This window comes from Aquarana catesbeiana, linkage group LG01, assembly GCF_042186555.1.
Source record: "Aquarana catesbeiana isolate 2022-GZ linkage group LG01, ASM4218655v1, whole genome shotgun sequence".
NCBI lineage: Eukaryota > Metazoa > Chordata > Amphibia > Anura > Ranidae > Aquarana > Aquarana catesbeiana.
This window is the reverse complement of record NC_133324.1, coordinates 655,855,592-655,883,061: the sequence shown is the minus strand read 5'-3', so window position 1 is coordinate 655,883,061 and position 27,470 is coordinate 655,855,592. Positions and strand designations below refer to the sequence as shown.

Below are 27,470 nucleotides of genomic sequence, written 5' to 3'. Positions count from 1 at the left end.
TCGATGGCTGACCATGATACAGGTATGCGTGTATGACCATCTTGTTGGTTCAGGGGTCGTATATGTCAGGAGAGCGGCCACACACATCTATGGTTGGAATGTTGCATGGATTCAGACACCTGTTTATTTGCCCTGATGCATAGCTTCACATGATCTGGGATCATTGCGTCTTTTATCTAAGAACTTTTATAAACTTTATTCACTTATCTATATTTATATAAATGCATTTTGTGGCTATTACATGAATCTTATTGTGTTGGGTATATTTGCGCTGCACTATTCCATTGTATATAAATATTATTTTTGGTTTAGGTTTAGGATCAAGGATGTTTAAGGAAACCTATAATAGCAGCAACATAAAGGGTGCCAGTGACAAAAATATACATTCATAAAAGTATTTATGAAGACAAAACCAGCATGTTCGATTAACAGAGCAATAACTCTAATGCCCCGTACACACGGTCGGACTTTGTTCGGGCATTCCGACAACAAAATCCTAGGATTTTTTCCGACGGATGTTGGCTCAAACTTGTCTTGCATACACACGGTCACACAAAGTTGTCGGAAAATCTGATCGTTCTGAACGCGGTGACGTAAAACACGTACGTTGGGACTATAAACGGGGCAGTGGCCAATAGCTTTCATCTCTTTATTTATTCTGAGCATGCGTGGCACTTTGTCCATCGGATTTGTGTACACACGATCGGAATTTCCGACAACGGATTTTGTTGTCGGAAAATTTTATAGCCTGCTCTCAAACTTTGTGTGTCGGAAAATCCGATGGAAAATGTGTGATGGAGCCCACACACGGTCGGAATTTCCGACAACAAGGTCCTATCACACATTTTCCATCGGAAAATCCGACCGTGTGTACGGGGCATAAGAGCCTCTGAGTGGATACAGTAATATACACAAAAGGCCTACTCAGCCAAGTAATAAAAAAGTAGTCTGGTAGTGTAAAGTATGTAAAAATATGTACAAAGCCAAGAACAGTAGCACGATTATGTTCCGCTGAGTTCTGTCACTCCACCCACGAATATGATGAGTATAGCTTCCCCATTTAGCGTGATCCAATGCTGTCCATCTTGAAGGCCAGTAGAAGTTTCACCCTGGGATTTGAACTGGCATCCCCTGAATAAAGCTAAACACACAGCAGCATGACAATGAAACTCCATTCCTCACTAAAAGCCCACATGGAGGTTAGCACTGACATGTTCCTTTTTCACTCTGGGCAACTGGCCAGTTAAGAGGACACTATTCCCTGCCGGCTTGAGGTAAGAGGAGGGGAGCAGAGATTACTGCAAGGAATGTAGACTTTGGCTTATTTTTTAAGCATGCTATTGAAAACCTTATACATTTATTTGATGACCAGCAACAAAAAAACAGCAAGACAGTTTAATAACAAGCCTCCTTTATATTGCTATAATAATGTTTCTGTTGAACAATATTCACATCTAGCACATGTATTTTACTTATTATATAAAGTGCATATACGGCTGTAAATCCCCCTCAAATTTTTCTTCATGAATGGACAGTATTTACATTTGTTCATCAGATTCTAACACTATGATTACACTTAATTACTACTACTGACCCTGAAAACCTATATATTTTGTGTAAGCACAGGAAAGTGAACCATATGTTGAGTTACTATTTTCAGCATACTATTCAAAGCAAAGCTTTCCCAGCCATTTAGTTCCCAGCCAATTCATTACACAACACATTTTGATAGAAACACTCTGTGCCCCAAGCTACAATTTTACAGTCTTTCACTGAGCCATTACTTAGAGTTTATCATCAAATAGCAATTTGACCTCATTTAGAGTTCTTTAACTTTCTTGTGGTTTTTTAGCTGTTTTAAGGCATGCATGAGTGGTTTGCAAAATTTATTTTGTGTATCTTTGCAATCAGCCAAACATAATTTTTCTTCTCCTTGCTCTTGTGTTGTGGTGGAAAGTTAGAAGGATTAAACAAATGAAACAGAAGTTGCATTTACATGACACTTATGATCATTGTGCAAAAAGCACCAGAGGTTCTCTAGGTTAATAGGTATTCTCTAATTGCCTTCACTTTAACTAGAACTAAAAAAAAGCTACCGTATTTGATTCCAAAATATTAGAAACTTGCATTAAAGGGTTAGTTCTCGCTATCATGATATTTCAGTGCCTTGAGATTATATGCTTTTGATCGCAAGTTTAATATCTGGTCAGAAATATGGAGTCCGATATGTAGGGATCTTCACCTGCTTCAAACATGTGGCTGTATCTTCAAAGTGACCCAGTTAGCCCCACTTACTTTGGTTCCCACTGGCTTGTACGTCCTGTAGTGACATATGAGCTGGAAGGAGAAACCATAGCAAGCTGTGGTGGAGGCAGGTATTTACAAACCCTGGAAGTATGTAAACTTTAAAAAAAGAAACGGTTTGCCACATAGGTAAATATATGCAGTCTACTGTTAGCATGTATGTATTACATCTCTCTGTCAAAATCAATGGCACAACTATAAGCCCATCCCCGCATGCCAAGGTTCTAGGTGTAGTCCTGGACTCTGAAAGGCTTCTAAGCCCCACATCCAATCAGTGTCCAAATCTTGCCACCTCAACCTCAGCAACATCTCAAAAATACGCCCCCTTCTAACCAATGACACAACAAAGCTCTTAATTCACATCCTGGTCATCTCTCGCCTCGACTACTGCAACTCCCTTCTCATTGGCTTACCTCTACATAGTCTATCACCCCTTCAATTCATCATGAATGCTGCTCCCAGAGTCATTCACCTTACCAATTGCTCTGTGTCTGCTACTCCTCTCTGTCAATCACTCCACTGGCTTCCGCTCACCCAACGAATTAAATTCAAAATACTAACAACTACTTACAAAGCCATCCACAATTTAGCCCCAAGCTACATCACTAGCCTAGTCTCTAAATACCAACCTACCCGTTCTCTTCGTTCCTCTCAAGACCTCCTGCTCTCTAGCTCCCTTGTCACCTTCTCCCATGCTCCTATGGAATGCCTTACCCCAATATGTCAAAGTATCTCTTACTCTATTAGCTTTTAGATGATCCCTGAAAACCCCTCTCTTCAGAGAAGCCTACCCTACCCACACAACAACTGTATTTTCATTTTCTACATCAGCTCATCCCCCACAGTTATTACCTTTTGTTCCACTTGACCCTCCCTTCTAGATTGTAAGCAGGGCCCTCTCATCCCTCTGTATTGATTTGTATTGTAAGTGTACTGTCTGCCCCATGTTGTAAAGCGCTGCGCAAACTGTTGGCGATATATAAATCCTGTATAATAATAATAATATCAGTAATAATATTACAAGTATATACAACACCAATGTGCTGATCTTCTCAAGGTAGTATGAACCCAGCTGTCAGGGAAATGGCCGTGTTGTGGGCAATTCCGCCAGTAACTGTCATGGTGGCAGGCAAGTCTAGTGAGCACGCCCTGATCTTATGGGCACACCCCCCCGGCCTATTTAAACCTGCCACTGACACTTGCAGTTTGCTGGATTAGCAAACAGCTCCTGTATTCCTATGCCTTGTATACTCTGAAGACCCCTGCTTGACCTCTGCTCGGCTTGACCTGTGTTCCTGTTTATCTCCTCCCTCTGACCCCGGCTTGGTTGACTACTTTCCGATCAGCTTGTTCCTGTACCTCTCTCGGACTGTCTTTTGGTATCTGACCCCTGGCCTGGCTGCGGACCCTGTTCCTGGTTTACCCTGCTGTTACCGTTCAAAACTTCTCTCCGCACGGCTGCCACAACGCACTCTAGCTACTTACAGCCAACCAGCCAGCTTGCAGTATCCCTGGTAACCCATGCACCTCTGTGCATCACATTCCCTGTACCCAAATACAGGGACGCGCTGCACTCAGCCGCAAGGGGCGCCCTCTCAGCAACCCGGCCTCACACTACAGACTTGACAGTATAATCCAGCCATGACTGAGGCCGGCGGAGGTGCGTCCCCATTAGAGACTTTGTGCCAACAAGCCACCACTCTGACCCAAGCAGTTCAGAAATTACAGGAAGATTATCTGCAACTAACGGATAAGTTGCAACACCTGTCAGAGTCATCTGCTCACGAACAATCCTCTGTGGCTCCCTTGATGATGTTACCGCCTCCAGAACCCCGAGTTCCCGTTCCGGAGCGATTCTCCGGAGACCGGAAAAAATTCAGATCCTTCAAGACTGCCTGCCTATTGTACCTAGCCCTGCAACCCCGGACTTTTGCTTTAGAGACTGTTAAAGTCGGGTTCCTCATCTCTTTGCTGTCCGATGAACCTCAGGCCTGGGCCCATAACTTATGGGAACAAAAGAGTCCAGTCATTTGCACGGTGGATGCATTCCTGGCAGCTATGGCACAACTTTACGAGGATCCCCAGCGTACTGCCACCGCTGAAGCCACTCTGCACTATCTGCAGCAGGGTAGGCGACCAGTAGAGGACTATACCCTGGACTTCTGGTGGTGGTCCGCAGACACGGCCTGGAATGAGGCAGCTTTACTACACCAGTTCCGCCTAGGACTCTCCAAATCCCTCAAGGATGAGTTGGCCAGGATCGAGATTCCCACTACACTCGAGGGTCTCGTCCAATTATCCATCCAACTGGATCGACGTTTGCGGGAGAGACAGTCCGAACGATCACGAACCTACAGACCCGCCAGTACACCCACCTTTGGATCAGTTCCCAAGCAGATTGGCCTGTTACGTTCAGCACTAACTCCTGATGAAAGACGTCGTCATATCCTAGCCAATCTTTGCCTCTATTGTGGAGGAAATGGACATTTTTAATGTGACTGTCCCAGGAAGTTCAAGAAACCACCTACCTACTCTCCAGCATATTTCCAGGTTTCCGGGACTTCTCCCTCACAACTCGTTCTTCCCATTTCACTGCAGTTGGGAGAAGAAGAGATCCGGCTCCAGGCTATAATCGACTCTGGAGCACGCAGTTGCTTCACGGACTTGAACCTGGCAAGGAACCTTAGGTTGCCCCTCCTCCACAAGAAACGGGGTCTGGAAGTCCGTTTAGTAGATGGCACCCTACCTAACTCTGGCCTTGTTACTCAAGAGACTTCTCCTCTCCTTATTACCTCTCCCGATGGCCATCGGGAATTCATACGTTTTGAGTTCACCTATGTCTCCAATTATCTTGGGTATCCCTTGGCTCCAAGCCCATAACCCCCAGATCGATTGGATCAAGAAGGAAGTCCTGTTCACTTCCCCCTATTGCCAACAACATTGCCTCATCCCTGAATCCAGAGATACCACCAGTTGTCTGACAGTCCAGTCGGTATCCTCCACTAACCAGGATGTACCCCGGGCGTACCATGAATTCCTGGACGTTTTTGATAAGAAAAAGGCTGATGTTCTACCACCACATCGGCCATATGATTGTCCTATCGAGCTGCTTCCAGGGGCTGAAGTTCCATTTGGACGTATATTCCCCCTCTCTGTAGTGGAATTGGGGACACTACGACAGTAAATAGACACAAATTTGGCAAAGGGCTTCATCCGTCCTTCTTCTCCTGCTGGTGCCAGCATTTTCTTTGTCGAAAAAAAAGATAAGACTCTAAGACCATGTGTGGACTATAGGGAATTAAATAAAATCACCATAAAGAACCGATATCCACTCCCACTGGTCCCCGAACTCTTCCAGAGACTTCGTTCAGCCCAAGTGTTCACCAAACTCGACCTCCGGGGTGCCTACAACCTCGTTCATATCCGTGAGGGCGATGAGTGGAAGACGGCATTCAGAACAAGGTTCGAGCACTTTGAGTATTTGGTGATGCCGTTTGGGCTCTGTAATGCCCCGGCTACTTTCCAGCACTTCGTAAACAACATCTTCCGGGAATATCTTGACTACTTCGTCATCATCTATCTGGATGACATCCTTATCTTCTCAACCACCTTGGAGCTCCATCGGACTCACGTAAAGACAGTATTACTCACACTAAGAAAACACGGACTTTACGCAAAAGCAGAAAAGTGTGACTTTGAAAAGAAATCCATACAATTCCTAGGGCTCATCATCTCTACCGGTGGTGTAGCTATGGATCCACAGAAAGTGCAGGCAATCCTAGACTGGCCAACTCCGTCAGACAAGAAGGGTGTACAAAGGTTTGTAGGGTTTGAAAACTTCTATAGAAGGTTTATAAGGAACTTTTCTTCCATCATCTCGCCCATAACCCAAGTAACCCGCCTATATGTTCGCTTCCTGTGGTCCTCCGAAGCCCAATCTGCCTTTGAGAAACTGAAGTCTTTGTTTACTTCTGCACCAATTCTTCGACACCCTGATCCTGCTCTGCCCTATATTTTAGAGGTCAATGCCTCAGAGGTAGCTACAAGAGCAGTACTTTCACAGCGCCTGGGACCCAAGTCTCTGCTTTACCCTGTGGCCTTCTCCTCTGGGAAAATAAGCCAGCCCGAGAGGAATTATGACGTAGGTGATCATGAGCTTCTGGCCATTAAGACAGCCTTAGAAGAGTGGAGATACAGCTCTGCAAAGTTTTGTCTATTGAAGTTTGCCTATCCTCTGCCTATCACCCCCAGAGCAACGGTCAGACTGAAAGGACTAATCAGACCTTAGAACAATATTTACGCTGTTTTTGCTCCACTTCCCAGGATGACTGGTCCTTGTTACTCCCCTGTGCAGAGTTCGCATACAATAACTCAACCACCGATCAATCACCGTTTTGGGCCAACTATGGGTTCCATCCTTCATTTCTACCTAATGTCATTCCAGAGACCTCAGTTCCAGCAGTTCAAGACAGGATAAAATCCATTCAGACTAACTTTCAAACTCTCCGGTCAACCATGCAAAAGGCCCAAGAGGACTACAAGGAACAATATGACAAAAAGAGGGGGAGAGCCCTAGCTTTAAGGTTGGAGATGAGGTTTGGCTCTCCTCGGCAAATCTTAAACTTCCCTGTCCCTCCCGGAAATTGGAACCAAGATTTATTGGCCCATTCAAGATTAGACAGGAGATTAATCCAGTAGCTTTTGAACTGTCACTCCCGAGTTCTTATAAAGTGAACCCTTTGTTTCATGTCTCCTTACTTAAAGCTGTTATCTCTAGTCCTTTTTCAGGAAGGAAAGAAGATCCTCCACCTCCAGTTTCTGTGGGAGATGAAACAGAGTATGAAGTTGAGGCCATCCTGGACTGCCGCCGGAGAGGTAGGATCATTCAATTTCTTATAAAGTGGAAGGGTTACCCAGCAGAAGAAAGTTCTTGGGAACCTGCAGCCAATATACATGCTCCTAGACTTTTGCAGAGATTCCGAGTTCGTTACCCCAAAAGATGGGCCCGGTTGGTCATCCGGAGGTTGCCCCTTGGGGGGGGCACTGTCAGGGAAATGGCCGTGTTGTGGGCAATTCCTCCAGTAACCGTCATGGTGGCAGGCGAGTCTAGTGAGCACACCCTGATCTTGTGGGCACACCCCCCCAGCCTATTTAAACCTGCCACTGACACTTGCAGTTTGCTGGATTAGCAAACAGCTCCTGTGTTCCTGTGCCTTGTATACTCTGAAGACCCCTGCTTGACCTCTGCTCGGCTTGACCTGTGTTCCTGTTTATCTCCTCGCTCTGACTCCGGCTTGGTTGACTACTTTCCGATCAGCTTGTTCCTGTACCTCTCTCGGACTGTCTTTTGGTATCTGACCCCTGGCCTGGCTGCGGACCCTGTTCCTGGTTTACCCTGCTGTTACCATTCAAAACTTCTCTCCGCAAGGCTGCCACAATGCACTCTAGCTACTTACAGCCAACCAGCCAGCTTGCAGTATCCCTGGCAACCCGTGCATCTCTGTGCATCGCATTCCCTGTACCCAAATCCAGGGACGCGCTGCACTCAGCCGCAAGGGGCACCCTCTCAGCAACCCGGCCTCACACTACAGACTTGACACCAGCCCTGTAAAGGCTTTGAACTTTAGGTACTGTACTTTTATGCCATTTTGTGGGCACACATAATTTTGAGGCTTGACATATTTGGTATTTACCCACTTGCCGCCCGCGGTACGTTATATGATGTCCTGGGCTTTGAGTGGGGATATCTGAATGATGCCTGCAGCTGCAGGCATCATTCAGATATAATTTTTATTCATTCAGTGTTTCCCTGCACCGTAAGAACAATAGCGGATTTTCATAGGGGCTTTTCCCCTCCCGCCGCCCTCTTGTACTTCTACTGGCTCGCCCGTGTGATTGGTGAGCTGGAGAAGAATAAGCCGGTGGCGGAAGTTCACAATAGAGAATACCGGGGACTAGATGGTCCCCGGCAGTCTCTATGACTCTCGGAGGCCCGGGCGTGATGTTATGACGTCACATCCGGCCTGGCAGTTGTAAATATTGCCGTGTACTCGGCTGGAAAGCATGGAGGAGAGATGTGGGGTCTTATTGACCCCACATCTCTCCATAAAGAGGACCTGTCATGCCCTATTCCTATTACAAGGGATGTTTACATTCCTTGTAATAGGAATAAAGTGATCAAAAAAAGAAAAAAATTAAAGGGAAAGTGTAAAAAAAAAAAATAAATGAAAATAAAATAAACAATAATAAAAAATAAAGAAAGAAAGGAGACAATCAGCCCTACCACACTTCTCCTATTTCAGCGCTTAGGAATATTGAGTATATGAAGATCGATAAACTAGCAATGTTAATACCTGATGTCAGTATAAAAATGTGAGATGTCTCACAGCAGCCACTTAACAAAACCAAACTTATATACCAGATGTATAAATAATCACTTAATTCACTATGAATAATCACTTGACAAGTGAATCACTAACACATCAAAGCGGCGCTATACACAGTCATAAAATATGGCCGGAGAAAATGTCTCTAATATGAAACACAAGTTGAAACAATTCAGCACAAATAAATATAATGGACTTTATGTGGTCTACAATTAGATTTCCCAGATATGTGTAGTGGATCCGTTGCGTGCACCCTTCACCATATCTTGTATCACCACCTGTGGTACATCCCCCGCAAGGGGTTCTCACTCACCAGAACCAAAAGGTTTCTAAGCCTTGGATCATGTCCTCCGTTCAATCACTCCCAAGGTCTTCCCAGGTAGGCAGTCAGGTATTAACCGCAATATCCACATATGGGAAAAAAGAATCCACATAGTCCAGTGCCGTTTGAAAATTTATTAAAACTCAAAACAAAAGAACTTTATATAAAACAAAGGATCTGTAGGCGCAGGGCCATTCCCAAGTAATCCCTCTGGCTATCAGTCACATGGAAAGTTCACGATACAACTGGTAAATTCCACCTGGAGCACAGGAGCGGAGTGATCGCTGGACAGATGACGTAAGTTAGTCTCAGCTGATCGGAACTCACTCGCCCTGGTGACAGTAGCTTCGGGCTTGGAGAACGCTGCGTCGTGACGTAGTCTAGGTTGCCGTGGGGTCGCGCTCTTAATAAAAAATGTTTTAAAGTGCCCCCATTGCCGCGTACTCGCACGCAGAAGCGAACGCATACGTACGTCGTGCCTACATATGTAAACAGCGTTCAATCCACACATGTGAGGTATAACCACGAACGTTAGAGCAAGAGCAACAATTCTATCCCAAGACCTCCTCTGTAACTCTAAGTAACCTGCAAAAAATTTAAAGCATTGACTATGGAGATTTTAAAGTACGACATGTTAGGTATCTATTTATTTGGTGTAACATCATCTTTCACATTATACAAAAAAATTGGCCGACTTTAGTGTTTTTTTTTTAATTCATGAAACAGTTTTTTATCAAAATAATATCCAATTTGCAATAAAAAATAGTAAATTGAAGAATTACATTTTAATTGTAAGCATGAAAAAGAACTCACAGATTAGACTGAACAAACACAAACTTCACAATACAACGTAACAACATATAGTGCTGCTTAAGGCACTCTGCTGGTAAATAATCTGGTGTCTCACAGCAATGTAAGGGTGCAGACTGTCTTATGCTTGATCCAGAAAGAAGTGAAGCATGAGGGGATGAGAGACATCACACACCACTACCTAAACTGGTGGAGAGGAATGTGAATGGCCTCAGCCTTGAACTCCTCATAAGCCACACCCCTCTGATGCACTTCACCCCGTCCACATGGGCTTCTTCATCAAGGACCTCTATGTTTAAGTCCCGGTAGGCAGGGCAAAATGTATCAGAGTTGCGAGGCTTAGGAGGAGTTCAAAGCTGAGGCCATTCATATTCCTCACCATCTGTTGAGAAAATTTAAGCTTCATTCTAAAAGAAGGCAAAGCAAAAACGCACTGGACAACTATGGCAGCTTTGTCTCATTGGGGATGGAGGAACTCTTTCCCAATAAGGCTAAGATTAGAGCAACATCCTGAATCAAAATGCTACTTTCCATGTAATTATACATTTGATTAACATTAGTCATCGTTGTGATTAGAAAATCATCCAAACATTTTTTCAATTTCTGATACTAATTGTACATTAATATCTGCAGAGGCAGTGCATTCTAAAGAGTAATGGTTCTTACTGTGAGGAATTCCCTAGTATATTCTTGGCAACATTAGCTTTCTTAGATCAATAGCAGATATCCCCATGTCCTGTTTACAGTCTTCTGCATAAAACATGAATATGGCAGATCTTTATGCTGAGCCAGGATATAGTTAGACATGTTAATTAGGTCCCCTCCAAGATGTGTTTTCCATATCAAAAAAGGACAGTTAAAGTGGTTATAAAGTCAAAGTGTTTTTTTTTACCTTAATGCATTCTCTGCATTAGTGTAAAAAAACTTTCAAAAGCTGCTCCCCCAGTAACACTTTTGTAAGATCTCAACTCAGAAGAAAAGGATTCCTGTATAGTGTAGTAATGTTTGATAGATTTATTAGATTTATTAGATAAAAACAGCTAGTTTTAACACATTGACAAGGTAACAAACAGCATAAAATCCACAAGCAGCGAGCTCGTATTCCCACGTCACTTCCAGTGTGCCTGTCGATCAATCCCGACGTGTATCGTCACATCCACGTGACTTCATAATCTACTAAACGTTACTAAACTATACGGGAATCCTTTTCTTTTATATACTACACGGGTGAGTCTGGGAGGACCCCCAGACCTCAAGACCTTCACTGAAGAGTTAACATCCATCTTAGAGAGCCATATACTGGGCCAAAGAGGAGATGACCCCTATAGGCAGCTGGAATTATCTGTCTGAGAGAACCTCTAGCCGGGCAAACCATAGGAGGGTAATTTGAAGCCAGATCATTCACATATGCTGTTACCTTACAGCAGTAAGGTGAGAAGCCAATCTGCACAGAGGTGTCACTGCACTGAAAGAAGAGACACTTGTCACTTTTGTTTTAATTTAACTTCGCACAGTGGGAGAATTTATCACTTCTGATACTGGATTTTTTCTAGGTCTTCACAATTTATGGACTTTTTTAATGTTTTATTTAGTCACGTTATTTAAATCTTAAAGCAAACAATATCACTTATCCAGTGCTTAGGTAAAAAAATCTACAATTAGAACAAACAGGCTGCTGCTATAATAACAAATACATATATATCATAAGCCTTAAAAGTTCATCTCTAGTAATCCGTAAGACTAAAGCAGCACTCTTAAGTGTATTATACACAGAAAATGAACACAGTTTAAGGGTAATGCACCCTGTGACAAGTAAGTCCAGCTAGAACATACTCGGTTGAATGTTTGAAAGGGGGCTTGACGGATATGTAGTAATAACCACCTTCACCGCACCGCGTGATTCCACTCCCTACAAAATTCACACTCACCAGATCAATGAGGGGTAAACGCTTATTGGGTATGTTTACAATTAACAGGGAACTCCAGAGAGGCAACTTCGTCAATATCCCAGTCAGATCTCCTGAGTTGATGCGTGTCCCTCAATTGTCTGACCATTCAAGCTCTGATACCACTGCCAGTCTCATTAGCTCGTAACATAGGGAAAAAAACAGTGCTGATAGCATGAACCAGTGTCAACAGGCAGCAAGGAGATGATTTGGCTGATGCTTTCTATATTCAAACCAGGCAGGTAAGTAGCAATGATTGATCCAAGTAGTTCTCGTCTTATGGCTTCCTCAATATCCCTTTGTAGATTTAGGCACCAGTAGTCACATAATCGAAAAATATGAAAGAATGGGAATCCCGTCAGGATAGGAATATAGTAGTACTCACCACATATATTAAAGGGGTGTGATCAAAAAACTATATATGAAAAGGAAAAATAAAAATAAAAAACTAAATGACCAAGGCACACCAAACAGAGTAAACTACAAAAAAGTTTATTAAGCTATGCAAAGTTGAACACAGAAAAAATAGTATACAACCACCCCTAAAAGACAGACATGGTGAGAATACCGGTAGGAGATCCCACCAATCTACCTGTACCCTCCCTGTAAACAGTATATAATCCCTCCTAGAAAAGCGAGGAAGCCTGCAAGTGGGGGAGGTTCCTCCCTACTCCAATAGATAGCACACCCCTATAGCACCTATGAAACCCCCTGCTACCTGAAATGGCAGGCTGAACCATACAGTTCCTGAAGGGACAGCGTGATAATGCAAATGCACTAGATATTCACATATTCCCAGACACAAACAGCTCAATGGCTAGCCATGGTATCTGCGGTCAGTCAGTCAGTCAAAAGAAAAAATGGGTGGTAAAAATGGGTGGTAAAAAATGGGTGGTAAAAAATGGGTGGTAAAAAATTGGAACAAATTGGACAGAAACAAAAAACAATGGAAGGACAAGAAATATATATGATAAAGTACTGTAATATAGGATGAAACAAAGGGGCCTGATTGCGCCTGGTAGAAATTTATTTCCTGAGATGTAAGTCCATCCAAAAGTATCTTCCTGTGTTATTAGAGACAGGGATATAACAAGTGTCCAATGTAGTAATTGCAGCTGGATATAAAGGTGGTGTGTAACTGCCGTCACATAATTCACACAAAAACTGTTTCAACAGTCAGACCCAAAATATACAACACCTGAACGGGCCACACAAGGTTTTCTTGGCCGACATTGTGATGTTATTATTTACATTATTAGCACCTATTGACTATTTTTAGTTCTCTTCGTGATTTAGGATTTCTGCACCTTTGATTTTTTTGTGTATTCAACATTTGATCATATACCACCTATTTACAGATTGTAGGAATTTTTGCACTGACTATGACAGTTTTTTATGCTTTATTGATTCACTTTAAGGATTGTTATTCACCTACTTCTTCATATTTATCATTTACGTCTAATAGCGCAGCATCACACATTACTATTTATCTTACATTCCATTGGCCACGGATTTCGCCTATCGGTGTTTGCGGCAGTTTATTTTTACCTTCCTATAGTGATAGTGCGGGAGCACTACTTTAGATTTTCATAACATGTTTATTATTTTCAGAAAAAAAGAAGCTTTACAACCACTGTATTCTCTTTTTGGGGATAGAAGTTTGAAGTGAGGTTCCCAGTTCACTTTTTTAGTTGCGCACCTCTGTGCCCTCTGTAAATCTGCCCTGTTCTAGTGCACAAAACTAGATTTCCCATTCAAGTTGTGGAATTACAACACATTTATACAAGTCAATACAGTACTTGCATCAAGTGTTTTTGATTCCTTTTATATGCTTTTGCAGCTGCTGATGTTTGGTATTGAGTGTTGCTGTTTAGCTTACTGTTAATCAGTAAAGGATAGATGAAGCAGTAGAAGAAGAGTATAATCGAACTTATTATAATTTATAATAATAATACGATGCATAATCTAAAGAATATTGGGAAAAGTCATGGAATTTATAGCTATCATACAGTAAAGAATAATAGATACCGTAACTTACAAAGCCTAAGATACTGATGTAAACTAGCTAAGGTTTTTACCTCCAAAGAAGAAGAGAGCAGCAGTGGACAGAGGAAACATAAGACTATTAGCCAAATTTAAAACAAACATGAAAACTAGAATCAGGAGGCTCTAATATTCAGAAAGGGGGTGCAAACCTTTCTGAATACTGACTTTTCTTTGCTAACATGCTTCCTGCGAAGAGGCATGTTTGCTGAATGCTTAATAAATTAAGATATAATGTTTTGTTGACTTTAGCAAGCATCAGCACTAGAGAAACCCACTTATCGTGCAGCTGAAAAATGGCAGTTTGTAATGTGCTAGTGGTCTTTTAAAGCAAAATTGCAGTAAATATAAATAAATAAAAATCAGCACAAGAGATGTGTCCCCTGTGCTGCTGTCTTTCCAACATGGCACTAGTAGTATTCCAGTGTAGCAGGCATACTCAAATATCTCAGAAACGTGTATTATACTCCATAATATATCTTTCCAATATCATAATATTTTCCAAATATTGAGAGTATATATTTAGCAAGCACATTATCAATGCATATATGAGCAATTGGAATTGTTACAGACAAAAGACTTACTTAATACTTGTTGATTAATCTCATGCAGGCTAAATTCATTAGATGAAATCTTGTTCCGCAGTGATTTTGCCAGCACCTTATCAAGGTCCTCCAATGTGTAAACATCAAATGCCTAAAATGCAAGTTGCCTGAGATGTAAATTTAAGATAAGTACCATCATTTTATAAAATTTTTTTAACAAACCAAATAATACAAACAGGTCAAGCAAAACAAAGAAAAATAAAAAAATACAGCTCATATATATTACACACATACATAGTAATTAGGGATGGGCGAACGGTTCGGCCCGAGCATAAGTTCAGGCCGAACTTTCGTTGTTCGGACCTTAGGCAAACATCAGAACAAACATCGACCGTTTGTTCGCCCCCCCGGAACTAACCACAATGCATTGCGGCGCTGAACAGTGCATTGCAAGCCCTGATTGTCTGAAGCAGTGAAAGCTTCAGCCAATCAGGGCACAAAGCACCGTCAGAGTCATGATTGGACACTGTCATCATGACTTTATCCAATCATGGTTCATTCCCGAACCACAGTATAAAAGTATTCTTTCAATGGCAGCCATTTTCAGTGTGATTTCGGCATGGAGAGAGATAGAACAGGGCTCTGTTCAGTGCTATTAGTTAGTTAGTGTGCTATACTGTGCTATTTTGGTTCAATTGTCAGTGCAGAATATTAGTTTAGTGTCAGCCTAGGGAAAGTGTGACTGTAGTGAGGAGGACCATCATTCAGTTTGCATAGTATGCAGCTAGAGTAGGGACAGCTCAGATAGTTTCACTGTAGTGTAGTGAGATCATGTCATTCATACATACATTAGTGTAGAGTAGGGACAGTGTGAGTGTAATGAGGAGGACCATCATTTAGCTTTGCATAGTGTGCAGCTAGAGTAGGGACAGCTCAGATAGTTTCACTGTAGTGTAGTGAGATCATGTCATTCATACATACATTAGTGTAGAGTAGGGACAGCTCAGATAGTTTCAGTGTAGTATAGTGAGACCGTGTCAGTAATCTTGACATTAGTGTATAGCTAGAGTAGGGACAGTTCAGATAGCGTCAGTGTAGTGACGGTTGAACACTGTCTATTTGATTGCGTTACTGCCAGTTTAACGCCATTTACTTCTGTGTGCATTACTGTCAATTTAACGCCATTTACTTCTGTGTGCGTTACTGCCAGTTTAACGCCATATAGTTTTATGTGCGTTACTGCCAGTTTAACTCCATATAGTTCTGTGTGCGCTACTGATAGTTTAACACCATTTACTTCTGTGTGTGTTACTGCCAGTTTAATGCCATATAGTTTTGTGTGATTTACTGCCAGTTTAACGCCATATAGTTTTTGAGTGTGTGTGCAGTACCCACTAAAACAACAGTGTATAAAAGAGACAATATTTACCTGAGAAGTCCCAGTGGGACACCCATTCAGAAAATAAAGCATTATGTAGAGATCTAAAACATTGTCAACACCTGGTTTTCCCCAGAAAGGCTTGGGAGGGGAGATCAGAGGGGCATCGATACAGAAGTCAAGTAGCCTAGCCAAAAAGGCCAAAGTAGTGAGTGTTTACAGGTTGAATCTCTAGAGTAATATGTAATTTTTTCAAATGCAATAATTCTATTTTTAGCATCCATGTCTCCAAAGTTGCAGGCCGGTTAGTTACCCATTGTGAGGTGCTCGGTGAGCGAAATTCGGGTGTTCACCGAAAGGGCAAACAGGCGATGTTCGGGCCGAACTTTTACTCGGCTTGAACTGTTTGCCCAGCACTATTTGTGAATACCTGTGCTCTTAATATGCAGAATTAATCATGTATGCACTTACTGTCTCTGAGAGGTCGGGTTGAAAACCCCAAAAGTAGGAAGTGGAGAGAGAAATTAGCTGGGCCCAATTGTGCATAGAAGAGCTGCTGCTGAATCCAGGCCAGAAGCAGGGGTTATTAGGCAAGTGTTCCTATGTTAAATGATTTACTATTGCCCATATCTTCTGGGTATACATAATATCTAAAGACTGGTAAAAGAAGTATATCTGTTCCCCTGTTGTTTTCTCATATGCACTATTACCAGATAGCTAAGTCTTGTGATACAGTGTGCATGTGTAGTGGTCACCTTGCTGTATGTTAACAGGTTGTGGTTAATGTTATATGCTAGTTTCAGCAGTTCCTTGAATCCTATTTACTTTGAGGCCCTGTCCTGGGTGGAGGCACTGCCAATTTTATTATCAACTCCACTTTTTCACTTAGAGAAGGTTCTGGTTCTATTGTCTACCTACAGGTTTAGCGCGCTATCCTGTTTGGGGAGGGTCATTTCTCAAAACCTTCCCCCACCAAAAGAGTTTGTTTAAGGAAAAGTTCATGGCCCTGCTAGGTGTAAGGGGTCATATGCTAAAACCTTAAAAATCAAGTTTCCCAGCAGATTATATGCATCACTGGCAAATTCTCATAAGCTTTATTTATAATAGTTTACAATTTAACAATGCCCTATAAAAATTATCCCGTATTTATTGTTTATTTGTTTGAAAGCAGTGGTGTGGTTATCACAGTGATGTAATGCATTATGCCTTTTCTGCAGCCATTAGCGGTCAGTAGGATACCTAGTTACATTCATTGTGACTGAAATGTCCAGAATCATGAACAAGTGAGGCCATTTCTGAGAGGTCTGCTTCCTAGTTTACACAAGCCTTTTTGGTAGGCATTATACATTAATGCCTAAAGTTAGCATTACATTTTTCATACATCTAAGAATAACACTAAACAAAAACCAAATGATTAACCATTTCAATACAGGGCACTTTCACCCCCTTCCTGCCCTGGCCATTTTTTAGCGTTCAGCGCTGTCGCACTTTGAATGACAATTGCGCGGTCATGCAACACTGTACCCAAATGAATTTTTTTTCTTTTTCTTCACACAAATAGAGCTTTCTTTGAGTGGTATTTAATCACTGCTGGGATTTTTTGTTTTTTTCACTAAACAAAAGAAAAAAGACCGAAAATTGTAAAAAAAACTGTCAGTGAATTTTGTAAATAAGCAATTTTTCTTCTTCACTGATGTGTGCTGATGAGGCTGCACTGATGAGGCTGCACTGATGAGTACGGATAGGCTGCACTTATGGGCACTGATGAGGTGGCATTTATGGACACTGATGAGGCGGCACTTATGGGCACTGATGAGGAGGCACTAATATGCCCAACTGATGGGCGGCACTGATATGCGGCACTAATGAGCACTGATAGGTGGCACTGGTAGGCACTGATAGGTGGCAGTGGTGGGCACTGATGGGCAGCACTGATGGGCACTCATAGGCAGCATGGATAGGCAGCACTGATGGGCACTGATGGGTGGGGCTGATGGGTAGCACTGATAGGCAGCACTGATGGGCACTGAATGGAGGCACTGTTGTGCAGCACTGATAAGCAGGCACTGATGGGAGGCACTGACTGGCATCCCTTTTGGGCACTCATTGGTGGCTCTTATGGGCACTGATTGGTGGCACTTATGAGCACTGATTGGTGGCACTGATAGGCACTGCTGGGGCTTTCCTGTAATCAGGGCACTGATGATCAGTGCCCTGATTACCTGCCCAGGTCTCCTCTGTGAGGAGATGCCACTGATCGGCACTCCTCGCCACACACTCTGTCAGTGTAAGGCGAGGGAAGCAGATTCAGGGCACTTCCCTATTTACATATGACTGGCTCTGATTGGACACAGACGATCACATGGTTAAAGAGCCGGGGGCCACAGCTCTTTACGGAGATGGTGGTCACGCTGTGTCCTAGCAACATGGCGTGGCCACGATCGCCGTGCTGCGTGCCCCCACAGGAACGGCCATTCTGGGGCGCCGTCATATGACATCCTCCCAGCATGAGAGCCGCACTGTCCCTGCATCATTTGGCGATGGGTGGGCAGCAAGCAGTTAAACTAAATTTTATAATATTATTTTTACCATATTCTTTATGCTATATTTTAGGTCTGTTGAGGTCAAGAACATTTGTGACTAACCACCCATTGCAGACCATATACCTAAAGGCTAAGTTCACCTTAAAACACAATTTTTTTCCTCATTTTAGGCTGATATGTATTTTTCTACATATTTTTGGTAAAAAAAAAAAATCGCAATAAGCGTATATTGATTGGTTTGTGCAAAAGTTATAGCGTCTTCAATATAGGGGATAGTTTTATGGCATTTTTATTTATTTATTTACTTTTTACTAGTAATGGCGGCCATCTGCAATTTTATGTGACTGCGACATTATGGCGGACACATCGGACAATTTTGACACATTTTTGGGACCATTGGCATTAATACAGCGATCAATGCTATAAAAATGCATTGATTACTGTAAAAATGTCACTAGCAGTGAGGAGGTTAACCACTAGGGGGCGATCAAGGGGTTAATGTGTTCCCTGAAGGGGGGGAGGGGACTGTGCAGAGTAGATGACAGATCGCTGTTCATACTCTGTATGAAGAAACGATCTGTCTGTTCTCCCCTCAGAGAACCGGAAACTGTGTGTTTGCACACACAGATCCTGGTTCTCCGTGTGTCAGCAGCGATTGCGGGAGCCCGGTGGTAATTGTGACCGCCGGGCACTCACATTGGCTCAGGGGGCGAGCAGGGGGCACTCGCGCCTAGTGGCCACAGGGCGAAGTGACATTACATAACGTTGTTTCGCCCAGCCGTGCCATTCTGCCGCAGTACAACTGTTGCGGCTGGTCGGCAAGTGGTTAAAGAGCATTCACCAAATATCGCCTACCATGGTGCTTCTGTATTTTTCAATAAGCTTCTAAGATTTAAAAACATTAATGTTTATTTATTGTGTTTTCCCTAGATTGCCCTCAGTTTGTTATTATGTATCTGTATTTGGCAAGGTCACTAACTAAATATACTACATAAAATTACACATCTTTGTTTTGCCATGTAATGATTAAACACAATAAAAGAGGGGAATGAGTTGTCCTTTTCAGCTCAAGAAATCAATGCCATGTGCAGTCATTTGAATGACGTCTGAAACAACTGGAAAAACAAGAGCTGTATCTTCTTCTCAACTTATATTCCTGTGACACCTTTTCAGTTTGCAAAGACATATGCATTATTTGATTATACTGCCACGAGCAAGCACAGCTCTTGCATAATTGACAGTGTACTCAGTGACCTTTTGGTAGAATTGCTATAGCGTTTTTATTTTTCATCTGACAATCGCACTCAAAAGTTTCTTCGTTTTGCTCAATAAATGCATTTTTCTACATCTTACTATCACAATACTGGAAAATTGAATGACAAATACCGTAATTTTCCTTTCCTGACGAGCTGCAATTTGGTTGAAACCTCAACCTGGGATTGTTGTTCCCGAAGTGGGATTTCCTATTGTTGTTGGACCTTTTTGCATCAGATGCCTTCAATTAAAGTGGCCCCCTGTGGTACCTCTCATTGAAAACTGCTTTCCTGGTGGCAATTACATCAGCCAGAAGAGTGTCTGTATTAGCAGCTTTGGGGTTTAAAGAACCCTTTCTCAAGTTCTTCCCAGAGAGGGTTGTACTCATGCTCGAATTTGTGCCTAAAAGTAGCCTTCAGAGTCCATATCACACAAGAAGTTTCCTTCCTATATCCCTCTTGGGGAGTACCCAAGAAGTTAACCCATTGGATGTTACATCAAATACGTTCACGGATCGTTACTGTATAGAAGCAGCCTTAATGACAACTGAGTTTGGCAGAGGCATCCTGGCTTCAGCTTTTAGCCAGAATGAAGGCATGTGTAGCATTATCCTTCCCCTGTGTGGCTAGTTAGTTCCTAGCTGTGCTGACATGGAGCCATCAGGGAAAACAAAAAATTGAATGACAGATACTTAGTCATTTTCCTTTCCTGACAAGTTCCATGTCAGCACAATTCCCATTCACCTTGGTAGAACTAGTTACAGAACGCCCAGGGTGCAGGTGGGCTCAAATTTATGAGATGGTCCTGGAAGCATGGGGTGCAGGGCCCATACCCAGCTGTGCTGACATGGAGCCATCAGAGAAATAAAAACTTTTAAAAAATATTATTATATTACTGTTAGTATTTCTTCTCCTCAATCACCCACTCTGCTTAACCCATGTGCCTCCCTATTTATTTATGCAAACACTGCATATGTTTACGGCCCAATTCAAATTTTTAACATGATGATAAATACAGCACCTTTTGCAGCCTCTAAACACAGATCAAAATAATGTGAACATCTTTTCAGCGATATTCCTGGAATAATGATGCATACGGTTTTGTCCAGTCACAAAATTCATGAATCATGTTTGGCTAGATTCCTGCATTGTGTAATACTTTGCAGAGATTTTCAAGCAAATATCATCTGCCTGTCTGCGCTTTCTTCCTATTACGATTTCCTTTTCAGCATATTTGCATGTAACACGCCTGGTTGGCTCCTATATATTCTCCACCCTATCTCCATGTTGTTTTATAGGGGATTGAAAGAGCACAATGCCAAGTCAAATTCAGGTATTCACAGCAGTTGAATTTAATTGAAAAATACATTTCATTTTGTTTTATTGTTTAATACCTTGCTGCTGTAATTATTATTATTATTATTATACAGGATTTATATAGTGCCAACAGTTTGCGCAGTGCTATACAACATGAGGGCAGTCAGTACATTTACAATACAAATCCATACAGGAGGGATCAGAGGGGCCCTGCTCGTTAGAGCTTACAATCTAGAAGAGAGGGTCAAGTGGAAGCAAAAGGTAATAACTGTGGGGGGAGAGCTGATGGAGAAAATGAGAATATAAATTTTAGGTGTTGGTAGGGTAGGCTTTTCTGAAGAGAAGGGTTTTCAGGGATCGTCTAAAAGATAATAGAGTAGGAGATAAGCGGACAGATTGGAGTAAGGCATTCCACAGGATTGGAGAGGCTTTGGAAAAGTCCTGGAGGCGAGCATGGGAGGAGGTGATGAGGGAGCTAGAGAGCAGGAGGTCTTGAGAGGAACGAAGAGAACGAGTAGGTTGGTATTTAGAGACTAGGCTAGTGATGTAGCTGGGGGCTAAATTGTGGCTGGCTTTGTAAGTAGTTGTTAGTATTTTGAATTCAATTCTTTGGCTGAGCGGGAGCCAGTGGAGGGATTGACAGAGAGGGGTAGCAGACACAGAGCGATTGGTAAGGTGTAAGAGTCTGGCAGCAGCATTCATGATGGATTGAAGAGGTGATAGACTATGTAGAGGTAAGCCAATGAGAAGGGAGTTGCAGTAGTCGAGGCTAGAGATGACCAGCGAGTGAATTAAGAGTTTTGTTGTGTCATTGGTTAGAAAGGGGCGTATTTTGGAGATGTTGCGGAGGTTGAGGCATGTGTCCTTTATATCTGCCTGGAGTTCACATTTACTATTAGGGTGGCCACACTTATCATATGAGTTCGACTCGAACATTGGCTGTTTGCCCGTTCCCCGAACAGCGAACAATTTTGGGTGTTTGCGGCAAATTCGAAAAGCTGCGGAATACCCTTTAAAATTCTATGGGAGAAATGTAAAGTGCTAATTTTAAAGGTTAATATGCAAGTTATTGTCATAAAAGGTGTTTGGGGACCCGGGTCCTGCCCCAGGGGACATGTATCAATGCAAAAAAAGTTTTAAAAACGGACGTTTTTTCGGGAGCAGTGATTTTAATAATGCTTAAAGTGAAACAATAAAAGTGAAATATTCCTTTAAATTTTGTACTTGGGGGGTGTCTATAGTATGCCTGTAAAGTAGCACATGTTTCTCGTGTTTATAACAGTCCGAGAGCAAAATGACATTTCTAAAGGAAAAAAAAGTCATTTAAAAGTGTTAGAGCTAGTGTCGGTCCCGACAATACACATAAAAGTCATTGAAAGTCATTGAAAAAAAAAAAAAATGCGTGGGGGTTTCCCAAAATTCCATTACCAGGCCCTTCAGGTCTGATATGGATATTAAGGGGAACTTCTTGCCAAAATGTAAAAAAAAAATGGCGTGGGGTTCCCCCCAAAAATCCATAACAAATTTTTTGCAGGGGAGTGTTCGGCCCATCCCTAATTTCCTTTTGCTTCCACCCATGGTGGAAGGAAAGAAGGTCGAATCATCCAATGGCGGCAGCTCATACAGGGTGCAGGGGCGCCGCCTGTCTAATACATGCACCCGGCCCCTAATCCACATGCAGGGCGCCAGACGCATGTATTTACATTTTTATTTATATTATGTATTTAAATGATTAGAGCCTGAGGCTCTAATTGGCTTCAAAAAGGGTAGGCTTGGGGCAGAGAGCACTACTCCCCGATCTCACCCAGTTGTGTGACATTAGCATATTAAGATTCACTAATGTCTTCCTGCCAATGCCAATCAGGAAGCCGGTCCTAAGACCCGATTGGCTGCAAGTCCTAAGTCCTGTCGGGCCAGGAGGAGAAGCGACTGCCAGAACTCGGGAGGAGACGCAGTGGGGAAGTCACGACCTGGATGGGGTAAGTGCGGGGCTGGCGGGGGCTTGGCGGGCAACGGGCAAGCAAAGTGGCTAATGATCGAGCAACGGGGAAACAGTGATCGATCGATCAAGCACTGGGAGTGGGGGGTAGTTGGCTGGCTGGGGGGGTGGTTGGCTGGATGGGGGCCGCGGGCTGCACCCTCAAGAAAATTGAGCCCCAGCCACCACTGGAATCATCTATGGCTTGCCTAACTCTCCTGATTCTGCAATTAACTTCCCAACACAGGGAAGCTCTATTTTAAGTCCATTCAAGGCTCCTATTTTAACTGAAGCCCTAATGAAAGGGAGGTTTTTCTGACTCCTAAAACGCTTTGTCTGTTTTTAAGTTTAAACTAATAAATACATTTGGATTTTTTTATCCTTTGGCCTAGCACTCCTTCCATTGCTGCATGCTTTTTTCTTTTTCCGGTAACCTGCTGGGTACCCTCAGGAGAGTAGCCCTGTCTGTTGTGAGCAGCCAAACCTGAGCCAATGAGCTCTTTGAATGTTTTTGTTCTCCCAATACTTTGTACAAATTCAGTTCAAAGTCCCAGCATCTATTAGAAAAAAGAAAGAGGCTCCCATCATATCCCATAGAGCATGGTGGTCCCATCCCGATCAATATGAACAAAAACGATAACCTCCTAAATTGGGACTTTAACAGACCACTCACTCAAAAAATATGTAAAACACAATCTTTAATGATATAGAATAAAAAACGTGTGAAATCCACATATGACAAAGATGCACAACGTATGTTACATGGAAGTCAAACAAATGTTGTACACATAATTAGCATACAATATCAATGCCCAAATGCCCGACGCGTTTCCGGTATGAGATGTTCAAATACCTTCCTCAGGGGCCAAGGATTCAAAAAGTTTTTTAGCATTCAAATAAGTTCCAGTGTGATGATTCCATGTCTAAGCAGGCACTGAGGACAGAAGAGTCCTTGCTGATAGTACATAATTCACAAAGCTATAAGTATTAAAAATATTGGGCACGTTTCTCACGGTGTATAATATCTGCAAAATCTATTCTGAGATAGATGCCCAGGTAATTTCTCATCCGGATAGGTGGGACAAACAGTGTTACTGAGAGCAGCAATGTTGGCTAAAGAGCCAAAGGATGAGTATCCACCTGTTCCCCCACAAATGAGTCCTACAAATGTAGCAGTTTCCCGTATGGCGTATAGTGGCCGGATCAATGCCTACAATCAAGTGGCTCACTCCCCGTCTATATATGCCGGTGTGAGACGCCGGCGTATTGCGTACAACTGCACGCAGCGGTAATTCGTGTGAAAAGGAAATCACCGCCCATCACCGTTTTTGTTCAGCATCTCTTAGATGTTCTTTTCCTCATTGGAGTCTACACCCAGAGGCGGCTCTCTAATTAAACAAATTAGGCGGCTTCCTAAGGCCTCGCACTCACAGGGGCCTTGCGGCTGCCTAATTTGCCTGTGGTAAAACACCGATTATGGCGTTGGCGGCTCACCCTACCCCTGCTGGGACTCTGTGGCCCAGGGGCTGACTGATGACCAATTGGGTACTAGCCAATAGCGGCCCCGTCATGGAGCATTCGGTCCAGTGGCAGTAGGTGCGGGACAGCAAAGGCCTCTAGGTGGCGGCAGTGTCCGGATGATGACACCCAGCTCCAGGTGTCATCTCCAGAAGACGTGTGGACAGCATGTCCATGTGGGGCCCTAAGGCAGCTGTGACTGCTCCTTCAGCCCGGCCACCTATTCGAGTCAGCAGTCCCCATTTCTGTGAAGAGAATGGAAGGACAGAGTTCCAATCTCTTGATGCTGCCTGGCTGACCCCCCCGCGACTGATGAGAAAGTAAGTGCCCGTGCACTGTGCAGCCACCCCATGGGCCTGGATTGGTGGAGCGGCGGGGCGGCTGCTGAGTGCTTGCAGGAGGGAGAGGAGGAGAATCAAGCATTCAGCGGCTGCATGGAGGAATATGGAAAGCTCAATTCCTCTATATGCAGCCGCCCCGCTTCTCCTCCAATCCAGCTTCTTTTGCTGTCCCCTCTGTGCTCTCCAGCCCCTCCTTGTGCTCCCTGGCTCCTCCCCCAGTGCTCTCCGCCTTCCATGTCCTCCCCTCCACAGTGCTCTCCAGCCCCCCCAGTGCTCTCTCCACTCCCCGGTGCTCTCTAACCCTGTTCTTTCTTCCCCCCAGTGCTCTACAGCTCTCCCCATCACTCTCCAGCCCCCACCCCTGTGCTCTCCACCCCCCCAGTGCTCTCCGCTCCCCCCTGCTCTTTGTCCCCCAGTGCACTCCAGCCCCCCCTGCTCTCCACCCTTGTTCTTTCTGCCCCCCAGTGCTCTCCAGCTCTCCCCATCAATCCCTAGCCTCCACCCCTGTGCTCTCCACCCCTGTTCTTTCTGTGCCCCCCAGTGCTCTCAAGCTCCCCCCATCGCTCTCCAGCCTCCATCCTTGTGCTCTCCGCCCCCCCCAGTGCTCTCCAGCTCCCCCAGAGTGCTCTCTAGTCCCCCTTCTCTCCTTCCATGTTCTTTCTGCTCCCCCCAGTGCTCTCAAGCTCCCTCAGTGCTTTTTGCCTCCCCACACTCTTAGCCCTCCCCAGTGCTCTCCGCCCCCCTGCTCTATCTCTCTCTCCCCCCCTCCCTCTCTCTCTCTCTCTCTCTCTTTCTCTCCCTCTCTCCCCTCACTCCCTCCTCTCTCGCTCTCTCTCTCTCTCCCTCACTCCCTCCTCTCTCTCTCCCTGCGCTGTGCTGTGATCCCCCCAATCGCCTTCCCCTGTGGATGACGAATGACCCAGTGACACCCCTCCGAATTCTCCCAAGGCACAGGGAAAATTCCTAGAGCGATTGTCACCTTGCTGGGTCCCAGATGTTTTATTGGCTGCATATGTCTGATGGGTGAGGAGAGTGCCCTGGAAGTGGTGCTGATGAACTGTGCGCTAGATCCATGCATCTTTCTGCAACCATTTTTATTACTTGAAGTTTTTTTTACCATTATGGTCATGAGTGGGGCCTCATGTTTAAGTTTTGCCTAAGGCCTCATAAAGCCTAGAGCTGCCTCTGTCTACACCTGTCGCAATGGGGTTTATTTACTAAAACTGGAGAGTGCAAAAGCAGGCTCACTTCTACATAGAAACCAATCAGCTTCTAACCTCAGCTTGTTCAATTAAGCTTTGGCAATAAAACCTGGAAGCTGATTGGTTTCTATGCAGAAGTGAGATTTTGCATTCTCTAGCTTTAGTAAATAAACCCCAATGTGACCTAATTGTTTCTTTAAATATACCAGCATCTATGCAGTGAGTATCATTTTAATGTTTTTTTTTTTCTGGTAAGGACCTTGCACTACATAGTTGCTGAAAAATCTATGGAGATTGCACAGAAATGTATTAGAATTAGAATCAGAAATGTGTGGCCAGCTTTAGAATTTACATTTAGATTTCAAGATCAAAATCCAATGGGTAATTCAAAGAATACTATTGTGTTCTGCTAAGCATTGACTCTTGCAGACACACACTTAAAATCACCAACACATATAGATGTCCAAAAGGTATCAACTACAGTGTTGTTTTAAACCAAGGCTTAAAAGAATCCAGCCAAGGCCTGTATCATGTCAATTAAAAGATTAGGTGGGATTGGTCAGTAGGAACTGAGAAAGGGGTGTTGTTTGTGGTGACTGTGAATGTATATGCTTACCAAATGTTAGGTTTGAAACATTTTTGTTATCAGTGTCTTTTATTGTTTTAACCATGGACCGTCAGGCCACAATGTACTGCAGACAGGCGGCCCGTACAGGCACAGTGACGTACCTGTACTCTGCTGGCCTCTTCCGGGTACAGGGCACGTGACCCTGCCTGCCGACTCCTGCTGTGATTGTCCAATAAGAGGCCAGAGCCCTGTCTTGACAATCAACCAAGAGCTCCATACAGAGGGAACAATCTCTCTGTGTCTTTCCCTGCAAAGCAGGGAGAAAAAACAAAGAGATATTTAATAAAAAGCAGCACGCATTAACAATATTTGTGTGATAAGCTCTATTTGTGTGATAAGCTCACATTTAACCCCTTGATTACCTGAGATGTTACCCCCTTCCCAGACAGTGTCATTAGTACAGTGACAGCGTATAGTATTATTGTGTATTATGGATGTCAGTTAGTCAGTTAGTATCAGATTTCTCACCGCACTCACAGTCCCACTATAAGTCGCTGATCACCACCATTACTAGTATAAAAAAAATTCCAGTATATATACCACAGTTTGTAGATGCTATAACTTTCAGGCGAAACCAATCAATATACACTTATTGGGATTTTTTTTTTCTACCAAAGACATGTAGCAGAATACATTTTGGCCTAAATTTATGAAGAAATTTGATTCTTTTTTTTATTGGTTATGTTTTATAGCAGAAAGTAAAAAAATATAGTATTTTTTTATTTTTTCCAAAAATTTTGGTCTTTTTTTCTATGGAAGAGGCACAGAAGAGGCATGGAAGAGGCACAGCCACATCATCTGTGCCCACCAGTGCCGCCTGCCAGTGCCCACCAGTCCTTATTAGTGCCACCAATCAGTGCCCACCATTGCATCTCAGTGCCACCAATCAGTGGCACCTATCAATGCCCACCATGCCACCTATCAATGCCCACCAGTGTTGCCGATCAGTGCACATC

The 27,470-nt window shown here is 43.4% G+C and overlaps 1 protein-coding gene across 1 annotated transcript in view; it reads right to left on the bottom strand.

Moving 5' to 3' along the window:
• Positions 1-27,470, bottom strand: part of BANK1 (B cell scaffold protein with ankyrin repeats 1) — a 437,320-nt gene that overhangs the window by 251,107 nt on the left and 158,743 nt on the right. The window contains exon 6 of the mRNA XM_073601593.1: positions 14,396-14,507. Within this exon, the coding sequence (XP_073457694.1) occupies positions 14,396-14,507 (112 nt within the window). The remainder of the gene's footprint in view (positions 1-14,395; positions 14,508-27,470) is intronic.